This window comes from Engraulis encrasicolus, chromosome 20, assembly GCF_034702125.1.
Source record: "Engraulis encrasicolus isolate BLACKSEA-1 chromosome 20, IST_EnEncr_1.0, whole genome shotgun sequence".
Classification (NCBI taxonomy): Eukaryota; Metazoa; Chordata; class Actinopteri; order Clupeiformes; family Engraulidae; genus Engraulis; species Engraulis encrasicolus.
In genome coordinates, this window is record NC_085876.1 from 38,113,654 (window position 1) to 38,131,130 (window position 17,477).

General features: G+C 44.0%; 1 protein-coding gene across 3 annotated transcripts in view; it reads right to left on the minus strand.

Moving 5' to 3' along the window:
* The window catches only part of col22a1 (collagen, type XXII, alpha 1), a 131,223-nt gene that overhangs the window by 49,182 nt on the left and 64,564 nt on the right, over positions 1–17,477 (minus strand). For all 3 annotated transcript variants that reach the window (XM_063185914.1, XM_063185913.1, XM_063185912.1), the window contains 6 exons: positions 12,097–12,150; positions 11,048–11,101; positions 8,546–8,581; positions 7,559–7,588; positions 6,493–6,546; positions 5,605–5,658 (listed from right to left, as the gene is read on the minus strand). In XM_063185914.1, the coding sequence (XP_063041984.1) occupies positions 5,605–5,658; positions 6,493–6,546; positions 7,559–7,588; positions 8,546–8,581; positions 11,048–11,101; positions 12,097–12,150 (282 nt within the window). The remainder of the gene's footprint in view (positions 1–5,604; positions 5,659–6,492; positions 6,547–7,558; positions 7,589–8,545; positions 8,582–11,047; positions 11,102–12,096; positions 12,151–17,477) is intronic.

A 17,477-nucleotide genomic window follows, 5' to 3' on the forward strand; every position in this document is an offset into this window, starting at 1 on the left:
ACAGACAAACACACGCACACGCACACACACACGCACACACACACGCACACGCACACGCACTGCAGTTGTGAGCAGCATCAACACACACAGACACAGACACAGACACAGACACAGACACAGACACAGACACACACACACACTTTACAGTTGTAAGCAGCATCTCTGGGCTCGAAAGCTCTCAAAGGAAAGCAATCACAACACACATGCATTCACGCACACACACACACACACACACACACACACACACACACACACACACACACACACACACACACACACACACACACACACACACACACACACACACACACACACACACTCACAGTGAACCTTCAAGCTTAGCTTGTCAATATGCTTTCCAGACTTCTATAGAGACAGAGTAGACAGATCAACATTCATGTCTCCTGCCTTGCATCACCCGCTGAGAATCAGGTTTTCAACTGACTGCAGAGAAGCAGGCTGTGCCTACACAAGAGTACTGCTGACCCCCAAGTAGGGCTGTGCATTCAGGGTGAAGAGAGGAGTGAGTAGATCAAGTAGAGTAGACAATCTGCCAAAGTGGGCAAATTGTGTATACAGATAGTCCTGGCCAATGAGCACAATAAATTCTATTTCTAAGCCCAATGTTGTACGACGCAATCATCTATCAGCAATTGTAATCAGCAATATGTTCAATTTACTCTGCCCTTCAAAGCAGAAGGGCAATAGGTAACATTTTATTTTAGGGATACATCTATTAGCAATAACACATACAATGTTAATGCCTGCATAAGTACCTTGTAAGGCATCTACTAAGCAAATGCTAAGGCCTACTAGGTCCTTACTAAGGTTAATTTGGTAATAAATCCCTCATTGTGCATGAACAAGACATTTGCGAATACATGCCTAACAAATGTTTGATTTTGCCTTGTATGCCTTGCAAGTTACTTATACAGGAACATTGTATGTATTAGTGCTAATAGATGTGTCCCTAAAATAAAGTGTTACCGGGCAATAACTGTGCACAGCTCCAAACTGAGTGAAATGACTTAACAATTATTCTGTTCTCCTGCCTAGGTAGAATTAGGTATTGACATGTGGTTTGCTACTCTACATTACCACATTCTTAGCAGATCAATTGTTTTATTCATCTTTATATTTTGATTAATATGTCATTAAAATCTTTATAACTCATTTTCAACAACAATATGGTTTCTGCCATTTTGCTTTGGAGGGCAGAATAGTCAGGAACCTAATAGCAGCCTCTCGCTCTTATTAACCTTTCTGGTCTAAAACCATTTTTAATTAATAAAAAAAGATGTCTATTTTAGTAGCCTGTCTCACAGCAGGTCTCTCTTTCAGGTTTATTTATTTAAAAAGGGACAGCATATATTACCAGCATTTAAAAAAATGCTAAATACACAAGATTATAGCCATGAGGCTAATTTCCATCTTTTGTCCCTTGACAGGTTTGATGTTCCTTAAAAAAAAACAAGGTTAAAACAAAACTAAAAATACACAGTTATAGTACACAGTTGTAAAATTATAGCCAAAGATATGTCAAACAGTTAAAAAAATAAATAATACAAAATACAGTTACAAGATAAAATACCCAAATAAGTTAGAAGAGCAGCTGCCAGTAGTAGCCTAACTATGGGAAATTATGTTGACAGCATTGATAATCTAATAACCACTGTTTTAACTGTTTGCTGAATGAGTGTACTGTTGGCAGTGCTTTAATTTGAGTGGGAATTGTGTTCCAGGTGTGAGAGACTCTGTAGGAGAAAACAGCCTGACTAAAAGCGCTCTTTCTAAAAGGAACAGAGCAATCACCCCTGGAACTGGCTCTGGTAGCCCTATTTATACTTTTTGTACGCCTTGGCATTTTCTATTTCTTTTTGTACAAAAAGCCTCCTTCAAATTGAAACCTGCCCCTATTAGAAGCCTGTTCCAAACTATTTTTTGTTAATAGTGGCACCGTCTTTAATTTCAGGAAACTTTACAAAGGCAAACGGCTTAAAAACACATTAAACGTTACGTCAAACTTGCTGCATGTGTCATCTATGCAGCACTTGGCTGGCAGAATAACAAAAATCAATATGGCTGTTTCATCTGCTTTCTTTAGCAAGAAGCAAGAAATTCAGTCACGCGACAAATGTGGTATGAAGTCAATTTCCAGTCTCAACTCACTTTGTCAAAATACAGCAGTTACTTCTGCTTGGTTTTGTAAGGCAGGGTGGCATTGGGCTAATTTCTCAAGAAGCGTTTTTTTTTTTAACCATCGTATTCATGCAGTCAGAAAATGGCATAGTATTTGTATGATGGAAAAATAATTACATACACTTCAGGGCATATTATGTTTGGCTGTATTCATGGCAGAGATATCATATCATATATTATTCTCTGCCACATCTAATATATGAAATTGCCCAGTAGCATTTAAACAATGTTTGGCTGAGCAGACATTTGTGTTATGGATGGGCTTTGTGTAAGTAATACACACGTCTGTTTATCGCTGGGCCTGCGGCATGGTGTGATTCACTCAGCTGTTACTCTAATGCAGGGCCGCTGACAACTTTGGCCGGGCCCAGAACAAAGTCATCTGAAAGGCCCCCCTCATTTAATATACTGAATATATATAGGATTTTTAAATTTAATTTAATTTAATTATTTCTATTCTGCCAGGACTTTTTATTTTTATTTTAATACTTTGTATGTTTGGTTTGTTTTTTAGTCTTGTCCTTGTGTAATGTCGTAATTGTCTGTATGTTCAAGTGTTCCCAAAATGCAAAACAAATACCCCCTGGGGCAATAAAGGTAAATTCATTCTTTCATTCAATACATGCAATGTAACAGTCACCCAATTCTGGCCCAGGACAACTGACCCCTGTAGATAAGATGACACCCTGCCTGTTGTCATCTGCGTGTACTTAGGAAAGTTACCCATAGAGGGTGCTAAAACACTTGCTTATAATCAGCCTCAGAATCTTTTTTTCTCTTTCTCTGGCCCCTAGCATCTTCCTCTCCCCTCCTCCTCCTCTCCTCCCTCTATTGCCTCCCATGGTGTCGTTTCCCCCCTTCTTGTCTTTCCCTTCACATCACGTTCCTCATGTTTCCATTCCCTAAACTCATCTGCTATTGCGACACAAACAAAAACAGAACCCAGTAGGTTAATATGAAAAATACAGATTGATTTAGTGTTGCTGACAAAAGGCACATGGCGTCATCCCTTTGCGAAATACAAACTGGCATCGCTGAGTACCAAATAACTTCCCCCAAACGGAGTTTTTCTGTTCATAGTCACTATTTATTCCTCTCTTATGAGTAATGTGTCATGAGTAATGTTTGCAATTGTGGGGTAATCTGAGGGTGTGACAACGTACTGTGCTGAAAAACATCAGCAGCGACAAGAAAAAGTGATGAGTCATGCTAATTTAATGTAGTCCATAATGGCTGTTTCTCAGGAGGACACTTAAGAAACATACACAAATATCATCATAGCTGTGCAAAACAGCTAAGGTTTGGTTTAGACATGAGCAATTTTTCTCAGCATCTCTTGTTTTTCTCTCTCTGTCTGTTTCTCTGTCTGTCTCTCTCTCTGTGTCTCTCTTTCTCTCTCTCTTTTTTGTCCAACTTCATTTTCTCTCTCACACACACCCTCTTTGATTATATATCTTCAATCTGCTTTTGCCATTGTCCTCTTCATAAACAGATGAGAGACATGTACAAAGGGCCTGACTGAGATCTGCACTTTCCCTCAATCAATCCAGTCATCCATCCCTTCATCAACCAAGGGGTGGAACTTAAGTTTTTTCCCCACCAGTCACGGTGGCAGGTAGATTTCAAAATCTACCAGTCACTCACTGTTTTTACCAGTAAAAGTGACTGGTGGGTTGAAAAATGTACCAGTCACCACTGAAATGTACCCGTCAGTGGCAGGTGGACAGGTGCTTATTTCCATCCCTGCATCAACCGTATCCCTTCTTCTACCTTTTGCTTCTCCTTCTTTCCCTCCATCCACCCGTCCTTTTGCTCTTTGCCTCCCTTCTTCTGTCTTTCTTAGCATGTCCTCTCTCTCTCTCTCTCTCTCTCTCTCTCTCTCTCTCTCTCTCTCTCTCTCTCTCTCCCTCTCTCTCAACATACTCTACTCTCTAATCTGCACTTCTCTCTCTCTCTCTCTCTCTCTCTCTCTCTCTCTCTCTCTATCTCTATCTCTCCCCCCCCCTACATCCATTCCTCTCTGCCTCTCATCCCTCCTCCCCTCCTCCTTTCATCCGCTGCTGCAGTGCTTAATGTGTTTTTGTCATGTTGCCACTGACAAGAAGCCCTGAAGCCAAGGGACTCACTCATGCAACTCAGACAGCTCCCCCAAACTCCACAACCACCCCCGCCACACACACACACACACACACACACACACACACACACACACACACACACACACACACACACACACACACACACACACACACACACACACACACACACACACAAACAACATAGGCCTGCTGCCCGTGCGTGCCCAAAAACGTCGGACATGCTCACGTCGGACATGTTCGCAGCATGACTCCACCCGGCTCACTGAACAAGGCGTTTTGCTAAAGGAAGTTCTGTACGGAACAACATCGACCACCGTCACCAAGACCCCCCTCAACCCACCTGACAGCCATAACAAGTAGTTTTCCAGTTGTCTGGGCTCCCATTTTGGGTCGAATGGAGAGGTTGGGGGGGGGGGGGGTGTACAGTACATCCTTTATTATTATCTGTGAAAGGCTTTTCACGCCAAGACAGCTTGATTCACTACTGAAACAATCTTTGACACATTACTTTATAAACAAGACTACTTAGTGTTGCTTTCTTGTGGTCCAAGTAGTAAATGGGGCAGTCGTGGCCTAATGGTCAAAGAGATGGTCTTAAAGTGATACTGTCCCATTTTTGGAAATAAGCTTATTTTACACCTCCCCTTGAGTTAAATAATAGGGTTTTACCATTCTCCTGTACTTTCAACTGTTCTGAGTATGGCAGTGCAAATTTTAGCTCCATGCTAGCAGTTAACATTGAGTCCTATAAGACCAGCTGGCGGCTAATTGGTCTCCTAGGACTCAATGTTAACTGCTAGCTTGGAGGTCAAATTTGCACTACCATACCCAGAGAATGGTTGAAAGTATAGGAGAATGGTAAAACCCAATTATTTAACTCAGCTGGAAGTGTAAAATAAGCTTATTTCCAAACATGGGACAGTATCACTTTAAGAGCAAAGGTTGCAGGTTCAAATCCCGTACCTCACCACTCACCTACACTCAGGTGCCCTTGAGCAAGGCAGCTCAGTCAACATTGCTCCAGGGACTGCGGTATAACCCAATCCCCTGTAAAAGTCACTCTGGATAGAAGTGTCAGCTACAGTACGTGTCATGTAATTATGTGCCTCGCCCTGCTGTGGCCATCCGGTAGGGCACTCGTCTACCATGCGGCCGATCAGGGTTCGATTCCCGGCCCGGGTCGTTTGCCGACCCTTCCCCGTCTCTCTCCCCGTTCGCTTCCTGTCCACCTCTCAAACTGTCCTGTCGTCAATAAAGTTGTAAACAAACATTAAAACATTTTTTGGAAAGTAATTATGAGCCTTACCCTTTGTCCGATCTCTCCGTGTTCACCTGGAAGTCCCTGCATACCAGGTGGTCCCTGGTTGGAGAAGGAAAAAGAAATGAGAAATACCTTTTGGTGTTTACTTACAATACCACACAGTTACACAGCTGCCAATCACACTGACACAACAAGACCTGCAAATGTGCGGTGTGCAAATGTGCTGCGAAGCATTTTAGCATCCTACAGGGGCCATGAAAAGTATTTAGTGCAAAAAAACAGAACGCGTTGAAACAAAACAGACCTGTGTGTTGTGTTTATACACATCCATACAGACACAGTAACATGCACACACTCATGTTCACATAAACACCTACACACACGCACGCGCGCACACACGCACACTCGCGCCCACACACACACACACCCACACCCACACACACACACACACACTACAAACATGTGCAGGCACTCTCCTGTAAACTCATATAGCATGCATGCATAGTTTTTACTTGATCATACACACAGAACACACACACACACGCACACACGCACACACACACACACACACACACACACACACACACACACACACACACACACACACACACACACACACACACACACACACACACACACACACACACACACACACTTCACTCGAACACACACACTCAATAAGCTTCTCTACGCTTTTTCTGGTAATATAATACATCTCTGATGAGGGCACCATAAGGGAAGGGAAGAGAGGGAGAGAGAAGGAGAGAGAGACAGGGAGAGGGGAAGAGGGGGAGAGAGAGAGAGGGAGAGAGAGGGAGAGATTGAGAGGAAGAGGGAGAGAGGAAGAGGGAGACAGAGAGAGAGAGAGAGAGAGAGAGAGAGAGAGAGAGAGAGAGAGAGGAAGAGGGAGAGAGAGGAAGTCGTAATTCTTACGGGTGGGCCAGGAGGTCCGTCGGCCCCTGGGGGCCCTTGTGGGCCAGGGGGCCCCTGCAAAACACAAACAGGAGAAGAAACGTCAAGGGGGGGCCCGTCCATCATACATAGCAGAGGAGAAACAGGTGAAAGATGCTGATTGTAGCAATGAACAAGTAACAGTAGAGTATGAAAACAAAACAGCAGAGGGCCCATTCATTACATAGCGGAACACAGGTAAGCAGTAGCCTGGTTTTAGCATTCCCTCACTCTAATACTAATAGTGCAAGTGGTAAAACCAGGCTAGGTGAGCAGGGGGTAAATGTTTATTGTAGTCATGAACCATTGACAGTGAGAGTGATAAAAAAAACATCATATTGTGCTGTTCAACATAATTAATGTTCACAGTAGTGTTTTGGAGTGCTCGCACATCCAGATAAAACAGGTGCCGGACTTAAACACAATGAAACAAAGAAAGAAAGAAGGTTCGCACACGCACACTGTTGCTGCTCCCAGTTTATTCAACACAACTTTTCGACCAGTCCGGTCTTACACCTGACGAAGACCAGACTGGTCGAAACGTTGTGCTGAATAAACTGGGAGCAGCAAAAGTGTGCGGGCCTTCTTTCTTTTCTTTTTGTTGTCACATAGTAAATGTTGCCATGAACATGGAGAAAGGGGAACACTGTGAATACCAAATATCAGGGGGGCAGTGGTGGACAAAGTAAAAGTAAAAGTAAAAAAAAGAAACAGTTTCTTTCCAACACAGGTAACTTGTCTTACGATAAGCTGATTCTGCACAGGTTGGATTGAGTTTGTGGTGGGTCCTTGTTAGGTTTTTATTGTTTTTCAGTAATAACACAGTCTATCTCAATAGGTAGGTACAATGGAGTAAACGGTGTAACAGCTATGTAATATCATGTGCTACTGTTGTAATTACACCACAAAAGTACTTTTACTTTTACTTTGTCCACCACTGCAGGGGGGTGTCTGTGTATTATGTTAGTGAACAGGTAGTGTAACTGTATAGGTGAGCAAGCGATTAACTAACTGGTTAATACAGCTGGATACTGCAAAGAATACTTACACCCTCTCCTTTCAGACCTTGCTGCTGGTACTGTGGAGAGAAGGGAGACAAGGATAAGCAACACACTCAAAATGGTGATCGCAAATGCACTAACGGAGGTAGAACCACTAGAAGTGGTGTGAACCATCTACGTCTGCTATGGAGAAGTGAAGCCAGAGAGTGAGGTTTATCCATTCGTTTTATTTAATGCTTTATTCCTCTGTCTTATGCCTTTGTCTTACATACTCGTGACATGTGAAACATTGTATAATATGAGTCAGATGACTGCTGGCAGGAAAATACGGAAGACCCAGAATATTATGCCTGAAACGATGACTGGATACTATATTCATTGGCTTTGACAGGCTAAAACTCAAAACTCAGACAAACATTGATATTGAGACTTCAGACTGAGACTTGAGAAATTCAATATGCAGTTGTATTACTCACACGATAAAGCCATGTTGCCATGAGTTGGCCAGGATGTCAGACAAGGCTGGACAAAAAACAATGGCCCCTTTTTGCGTACTGACAAGTCAAGGGTAGTGTGAGCAAAACAAATGCATGTTCAGAAGTCTCAGAAGTCAGAAGTCTCCTTTAACCCAGAGAGACACTGTTATAAATTAGCTGTTACCGGAATGGCAATGACCACGTTGTAATAACCTATATTACAAAGGCCCTGTGTTCTGTCAAAGTGGTATAGCACTATGGTAGTAATACTAGCTAAGAGACAGCCAGGCATGCTTTGCCTCCTACCTCCTCGATGGCAGGTGGCTTACCCCCCCTGGCTTCAAGCACGCACGCACGCACACACACACACACACACACACACACACACACACACACGTACACACACACACACACACACACACACACACACACACACACACACACACACACACACACACACACACACACACACACACACACACACACACACTCGCCCGGGGCTAAAACAAAGTGGCGGGAGCCACATTTAATTATGAAGAAGGAAGATGAGCCACCTACCGCATCCCCAGGCAACCCAGCTGGTCCCCTCTCGCCCTGTACACAGAGAGTCACACACAAAACAATTAGGAACATTAGGAACAACACACACTCCTGTTGGTGTATTCATGAATACTGCGAAGGGAATGGGCTGCCTTAATTGTTTGGTTCATAGATTTAAAAGAAAAAACAATTAGGGTTGTAATGAAGTGAGCCTGTTGTGACCTTACCTGTTTATTTGAAAATATATATTGTAACACTTCAGTAGCACAGTACTGTAAACCAGTGTTTCCCAAACTTGTTTATCCTCCGTACCCCCTAGGCAATTGTGTCATATGATGCAGTAACCCTCTCACTCATGCTCTATATCTGTTCGTTTATTCCAATGTGACTACACTCCATATAATGGTTATTATAAAAAAATTCGAAGTACCGCCTGAGGTGTGCTCGCGTACCCCTAGTGGTACATGTACCCCTGGTTGGGAAACACTGCTGTAGACTACAGCAGAGTAGACATGACAAGAGTACGGTAGCGACACTTCTGTGAGGAAATTGGGTAGCGCTTTACTTTACGGTACAGTAATTACTATGTACTTTCTGCATAACAACAGGGTTACCCAAAAGAAAAGTTACATGTATCTAATGCAGGGGTGTCAAACATACGGCCCGCGGGCCGTATCCGGCCAGCCAGAGGGTTCCATCCGGCCCGGATTTAAAAAAAAAAAAAAAAAAATTTTTTTTTTTTTTTTAGTTTTTTTTAAACTTTGTTTTTTTTTTTTTAAATGAAATAACCGAAATGCACAATTACGGCCCTCGGGGCAAAATCGAGACCCGCCGTGGACACTCCCCCGGGTAGCACCCAGAGGGATTTTGTTATAGGGCCTATAGTAACTTCCGTGTTTGAGAGCTCGCGGTTCGGCTGGCCTTGTTGTTGAATGCTTTCAGGTTTTTGAGAAGTCAACTCTCTACTTTTCGCAAGTAGTCACAAGTAGGAGTTGAATGCATTAATGACTCTAAATAGGCTAGCCTAATGCCCATTGGCAAAGCCCCCCACCTATTAATCCATCAAGACCGCATTCTATCTCTCGTCTTTTGCTCCCAAAACTCTGTCAAGAGGGAGAATATATATCCACGTGCGTGGATATATCTCATTTTGGAAAAGAGCTCTTCATGTGCCGGTTGGACCGCAGCATTTACTAATAAGAGAAAGGGTTGAATGGACGTTTCTCACACGTGTGCGCCTTTTTCTACTTGTTTTTAAGCGCATATGCGGATCCTTTCCTGCATGTAGCCTGCTGATTTCTAGACTGAACAACTAGAGGTAACAAATGCCCTCCCACCTCCTGCCCAGTTAGCACAAACCAATCACAGTCCGGCATGGAGCCCGACCACAGACGCTGTCCTCAACCCAACTGAACATGCTCAAAGTCTTCTGACGGAGACCCACGACCACCAACGTCCTCCAACTACCCCATACGCAACGACGCACACCGAACCAACTCTGACCCAACTGTAGCCAACGCACGACAAGACCCAAACATCGGGTTGGTGTAGAGTGCACTTTACCCTGTTGCTACCCAATTAATTCAATTTGTAATTGCCATGTAAATACCATGTAACTTCTCTCTGTTACCCTGTAGTTACCAAGAAAGTACACAGTAATTACATTTGGTAACTGTACTGTTAAGTAGGCTAAAGCGTGATCGGAATTTGTGGCGAGCAGCACGCACATAGATTACATACAAAATATCATATTCAGTATTTCAACATATCTACAGTATACACATTCCACTAAGATCATACTGTATAGTAGCCTATACGCCACAAGATAAGATAGGAAATACACAAAGGTATGGTATCTCAAGGGCATAGATGTTTGTTTCACTGGGCACGGATGCATAGCATACCCACGCATCCAGCCTTGTCCCTGTATGGAAATAACATCTATTCCCTTGAGGTAACTTTCTGTGTTCTCCTCCTACTTAGTAATGGACGAGCGCTCCTGTTGTCTAGTCACGTGTGTCTTCATGACTACAAAGTGTTAACCGGCGGCATAAAATGTGTTTGTTTTATGAATAGAGTAGAATTCACAGGGGAACAGGAGCAGTGCTGCTGAGAGAGTAATTAAATGAAATTGCTCAGGCAGCGCGTTTAAATACTGTACACATGTGTGCCTAAGGACAGGGGATAATTGGCCGTTTCGCATCCTGACACTCCCCTAAAATATGACAGAGCTGCTTAATTGTTTGCCTGTAGGTGTGCACACACACACGCACGCACGCACGCACGTACACACGCACGCACACAGGGGCGCAACTACAAATTTCTGGGGGGGTATGCAAGAACTATTTTGGTGCCCCCTCCCAAATAAGAACACTTAATAATTATTTGGCGCCCTCCAAGGCCCTCTCTTTGACGCCCCCCTCTCTCTGGCGCCCCCCTGCAACGCATACATCGCATATACTGTAGTTGCGCCCCTGCACGCACACATGTAGGCACGCACACGCTTTCCCCTTTCCATACCTTCTCTCCTTTGCCCCCCAAAGGCCCAGGTAATCCTGCTGTTCCCTTCGCACCCTGTTGCCATATTATCAGAGAGAGAGACAGAGAGAGAGAGAGGGAGGGGGGGAGGGGCATGGAGAAGGAGAGTACAAAAATATGACCAACTTCAACACTCATCAACATGGTGTCAAAGGCAATAGGCCATCTGCACTGTCACCTTTGGACAGGGTACCAATGTGAAAATAACAAGGAGACATTGGCAGAATAAAAACATTTTGGATTTCTTAAAATTCTACCAGACAATTGAATTGAAGTAAAATGTCATCAGGAAATTACATCATGCACAAAAATGACATCTCACATCACACTCTAACCAATGACTCCTTTCACTAGGGAGGCTTTGGCAGAATTCACTTCACCCCTTCCTTCCCGCCTGATTTATATTTAGTTAGTTCCAAAGACAGCAGTGAAATGAGATCCCCTGCAGTGTGTACCTCATCCCCAACCCCAAACTTTGCAAATTGTAAAAGTAAATACTGGGCCTTATAAAAGTGATTCCCATTGGTGCGTCACTGTACAGTTCTTTGTAGGGCAGAGCTGCAATTTGGACTGAATGGGGCAGCCGTAGCCTAGTGGTTAAGTAGATGGACTTTAGATCAGAGGGTTGCAGGTTTGAATCCCACCCTTCCACTCCCCTATCTCAGTCCATGGCTGAAGTGAGTGACCTTCAGCAAGGCACGTGACCCCACACTGCTCCAGGGACTGTAACCAATACCATGCACTTCAAATAACTGTAAGTCACTTTGGTTAAAAGCATCAGCTAAGTGTAATATAATGTAAAGTGCCAGTGGTGTAGTCCACGTAGAACGCGGGTATACGGAGTATACCCACTTCTAAATTTCAGGGATTTCAGTATACCCACTTCAAATTGATTGATCCATTATTTTGAATAGCACAACTATATACAGTATACCCACTTCAAAAAAATTCTCAAATATACAGTATACCCACTTCAAAAAAGTAGACTACTAGTGTAAATATAATGAATCGGGAATAGAGGCTCGACTCACATCTTTTCCTGGAAGTCCAATTTTGCCTGGGAACCCGTCGAGACCAGACTGGCCCTGAAAAGACAAATAAGCACTTCAATATTCCTGGATGATCGAATGTTATTATTTAGGAGCCCATACTGTAGATAGAGATAGTGAAGAGATAGTGAGAAAAGAGGTGAAAGTAAATCTGATGGAGTAATAAAAATATGTGCAGTTCACTAAAATAGAATATGCAGCAAATCTAGCCAGCCAGTGTATGATGATTTGTCCTGGATTTTTTTCCCCTGGCTTACGGATGTGGAAATGGTTTATTGTTTGATAGAGACCATGCATATAGATGAACATTTGTAGGCCTATGTGAAAATGCATCGTATACTAATCATGCCAGAGTTACTTAATAGCTACTTTCAGCTGTAATACAAGTCATGCCTGTACATCACCAGCACCTGGGTATTGTCTTTGCATGGGGACTTTTTAAGAGGTAGATGCACTTTACTCATCCCATAGTGAAATATTGTAATCAGGCACATTATCACACAGATCAGCCATGTGAAACATGCCCATTGTAAGTCCATTTCTGGAACTGATACGTTTCCCGGTGCTGATTGCGTCAACATTGCAAACATTTCATGTTCAACTTAAAGAAACTCCCGCACATTGACCATTTCGGTACTAGACCTTCATCAGGCAATTGCAAGTGCGGGAGTTTCTTTAAGTTGTTGCTGGGTGACCCATGGTGCCATCTCCGACGAGCCTGCCAGCTGAGGTGTGCGAAAAAAAGTCAAAGCTTAAACATTTCATATTGAAATACTCAGTTTAAATTTAATAAATTGCAGATACTAGGCAATATGACGATATGCCTCCTTGCAATTGAAGACTAAGGTACTGGCATTTTGGCTTTGGTCACACAAAATGGAGATGTTCATTCGCGTGGCATGTCATGCTGTTAGACATTATAGCTACATTTGACAAACATACAGAACGTGGATCTCAGCAGCAGTCCTAACCTTCTCAGGCCCTTAAACATCTTGTAAAGAAATTTGTCAGAGGCAAATAGGTAAAAGACATTGATTCCATTCCATATACCCAATCCCAGTGGACCCTCACCATATGGTGGCCATGAATGGAATGGAATGGAATGAAAGCACACACACACACACACACACACACACACACACACACACACACACACACACACACACACACACACACACATACACACCCACACACACAGAGACGCACACGCACACACACACGCAGGCACGCACGCACGCACGCACGCATACACGAAACCATGAGGCTGGTTTGTGAGTGTGTGTAACACAGACATGCGTATGACCACAAGCACGCAGACACGCGTGCGCACACACATACACACACACACACACACACGCACACACAGACACACATAAACACATCACCTTATTCATGATCCTAACTTGTCTGACAGACAGGTGCTGCTGTTTTTCAAAAGCCGCAGCACTGCTGGGAACGAGAGCAGGGGCCCCAGGGGGCCCAGGCTTAGGATCTAGGGCCCCCCTCGCTGCAGCCCCTTTCCTGGAAGCCCAGCTGACAGGGTGCATGGTGGCTGGCATGTCTGATGGCTTTAACATGACAAGTCCATGAAGGTAGTAGACACACAGAACCCCCTGTCATGTCACGTCAATACGAGCTACAGTACACGTCGACTTGGGCTACCTGGTCTTGCATTTGGTACTTATTTTTCCACAGCATGTTATTGTTTCTTATGTTTTGATTATTTTTATTTCTATTATAGATGTTGTCACTAAGCCTTTTTGTTGTTCATGTATGTGACAGATTTTTTTCTTAAAAGAAACATGTACAAACTAAATGTCAGACCAAGTGCCACAATTAAAATATCTATTTCACAATAAAAACATCTGAAAACGAGTTGAGCAACCAAGCCGTCACACCACACTACGGATGCATGGTGGCAGGTCTGATGGCTTAAACATGACAAGTCCACAGGTAGACAGACACCATATACTACTGCATAGAACCCCCTGTCATGTCATGGCAATATGGGCTACACGTCAAGCTGAGCAACCAAGCCATCAGTCTGCACTACGGATGCATGGTGGCATGTCTCCACAGGTAGACCTCCTAAACCCCCTACACCAGGGGTATTCAATTATATTTCAACGAGGGCCATTTTTTCAAATTCCTCCCAGTAAAGGGGCCGAACTATACGTATGTATTATGGTTGCCGACTGTCAATGAAAAAAAATATGGGAGACTTCATTGAAGTTGCCTTTCTTAGATGTAAATTCCTGCATTTAAACGTCCCGTGTCCCGTTTCAGCATGATAACGGAGCCCATACTTTTATCTCTAAATTCCCAAAAATTCCGTATTTGAAGGGGCTTGTGGGGGGCCAGAGCCTTGCTGTCCAAGGGCTGCATCTGGCCCCAGGGCCGCCATTTGAATAGTCCTGCCCTACTGGTCCCATCTGTTGTGTCAATATGAGCTACGGTACCAGTCGAGCTGAGCCACCGAGCTGTCACACCACACTACAGTAGTGGCACTTGGGGATGAGGGTCTGTGTTTGGCTTGTGTTAATAGTCTATTCTGCCATACAAAGGCAAAATGCAGTAACTACATGTTTTGTCAAAATTGAGTTTTGAACTAAAAATGGCATTCATTACATCTCCTTTATCTCCTTGTGACAAAGATTTATGGTCCACATGTGTCCAATTTGCAGTAACTACAATATCCATCCAAATACCAAGGCTTTGAAGGCATTGTTCTCAGTTTCAGTGTTGATGTAGGTACTGCACTTTGCCTTTGTATGGCAGCATTGGTAGCTTATTTTGATAAAGCAGCCCATCTAGACAGAACACGCACAAACACACACACACACACACACACACACACACACACACACACACACACACACACACACACACACACACACACACACACACATAACACACAACACATAACATCCCCTCTCCACCACCGTTACGCACCAGGCAGCCAAACTTCCCAAATGCCCGAAACAGACTACAGGGCACCTTGACTTTTACTCTACTCTGGGCTCCCTCCTGGGGGTGTAGCGAAGGGGGTCATCTTGGAACGACTGCCACCTGGTCAACCCATCCACGTGCTTCTGTGGTGATCTACGACACTCTTTGACTTTGACCTCGAACATTTGGCTCTGGCGCTCGCAAGGATTTTATGTTGCTAGCATGGAGTCTTCTCTTCACTTCATTCTCTCTGTTCTAACTGTGCGCTATATCCTCAGCCACTAGTACCCAGAAATCCTCCAAAAAAATGGCTTGCCACATCTTTTTTTGTGCATCTGAGATGAATGTCTTGACCAAACACTTGGTATGAGATTTCCAGAGTTTTTTGGCCATGATCTGCTAGCGTAATCCACTGGAGATGAAGCTAAAAAGAGGAATGCTAAAAACGAGACGTGGAACGTTTGTTATAAAGGCACTGTGGGCCATACTGTTTTGCACTGAAAAAACAAACAAAAAAAAAACGCCTGTAAATGTACAAGTGTCGTTAGTGCTTGCAGTATGTTGGAATCCCAATGATGTTTGACAACACTTAATTCAGTGAAAGTTTCCTTTAAATGCATTCCAGCTATTTAGGACTCGCCACTTTGCAAAAAAATTGGGAAAACAGTCTTTCTGAAGTGTGACTACAAAAGGCCTGCAGTGTAACTTGATCAGTACTGTAAGTAATTTCTTCTCCTCTTCATACCATTTCAAAGCAACTATAAAACAACATTTAGTCACTGGGGGGGTTGTTGCGAAGAGGTAATGGGGGGAGTGTGTGTGTGTGTGTGTGTGTGGGGTGGGGTGGGGGGGGTCAGCAGGGGGGTGTTGGGTTTCTGCAGTGTGGTAGCAGTGGGGCTGTTTTAAGGCTAGAAGTGAGGCCTACTGTACAATAGTTTACACCGTTTATTACACTGTCACTCTGTTTTGTTACACGCCGGAGTAGTGAGACTGTTTTAGCAACGAGAGAGGGAGTCTGAACTAGTGGAAAATTAGTATGGGGATGGTGGTGGGGTTGTGTGTGTGTGTGTGTGTGTGTGTGTGTGTGTGTGTGTGTGTGGGGGGGGGGGGTTGTTGTTGCGAAGAGGTAAGGGGGGTGGGGGGTAGGCAGCAGGGGGGTGTTGGGTTGCTGCAGTATGGTAGCAGTGGGGCTGTTTTAACAAACACAGATTAAAGGGGTATGCCACTATTTTGGGGCTTAATACAGTTAAAATCATTAGCTGGGGTTCATGTTAAGCATTGTCTTGCTTTTAGGACAAGTTAAAAGAGGGAGCATGTCGCTAAGCTAGTGAAAGTCAATGGATCCGTGTAGCATGCTACAATGCTACATTGATCCATTGACTTTCACTAGCTTAGCGACATATTCCCTCTCTTAACTTGTCTTAAAGCAAGACAACGCTTAACATGAAAAATGAGACACTTTACCACCTTTATAAACCCCAGCCAACGATTTTAACTGTATTAAGCCTCAAAATAGTGGCATACCCCTTTAAAACTGAACTAGTGGGATTGATAATGAGGATGATGGTGGTGATGAGTTTGTTGTTAAAGGGTATTGGGGAGTGGGGTGGCAGCAGCGGGGTGGAGGGAGGTGCTGCAGCTACAGCCGTAGTATGGTGGCCAGGCCGTGCCCTCCTAGTGACGCAACAGCTGCAGTGTTTAGCCAATCACAGTTGAGAGTGATGACGCAGAACTCACCCGCGAGCTCCGTTACTGATTGGTTAAGGTAGCTATATTCACACTTTCGTTTTGTTATTTGTATGCTTCTGCGACGCTATATCGTAACAGGTATGCTAATAAAGCACAATATGGGTTTTAATTTGAGTTTGGAACTCCAATTAATTTAAATGATAGAGTAAGATCAGACCATCTACCACCCTCCACGGAGACGGATTCCTCATGGCTTTTGCCAGACTGATTGACGGAGTCAACAGTCGGCTTTTCGCCCAGGCTAGTAGTATGGTAGCTGTGGGGCAGTTTGAACAAATAGAGCATCAGATTGGACAAGAGGAGAAATAAGTGTGGTGGGGGGTGGGGGTGGGGGGGTTGGGGGGTAATGGACGGCTGGGGCGGGGGGGTTGCTGCACTACGCCCCCGTAGTTCCCATACAGGAAGTTTGGAGAGTGCATCAAGAGCCGCCACATCTGCTGCCTTCATCAGCTTCATAATCTTCCCACTTCCTAAGGGAGGTGTGTGCATAACACAGGTCCACATGCAAGTGAGCGTGCATGCACACACACACACACGAACATAGACACACACTCTCTTTCTCTCTCTCTCTCTCTCTCTCTCTCTCTCTCTCTCTCTCTCTCTCTCTGTCTCTCGTGTACTCACTTACACAGACGCAGACTCAGAAACAGACACAGGCACACACA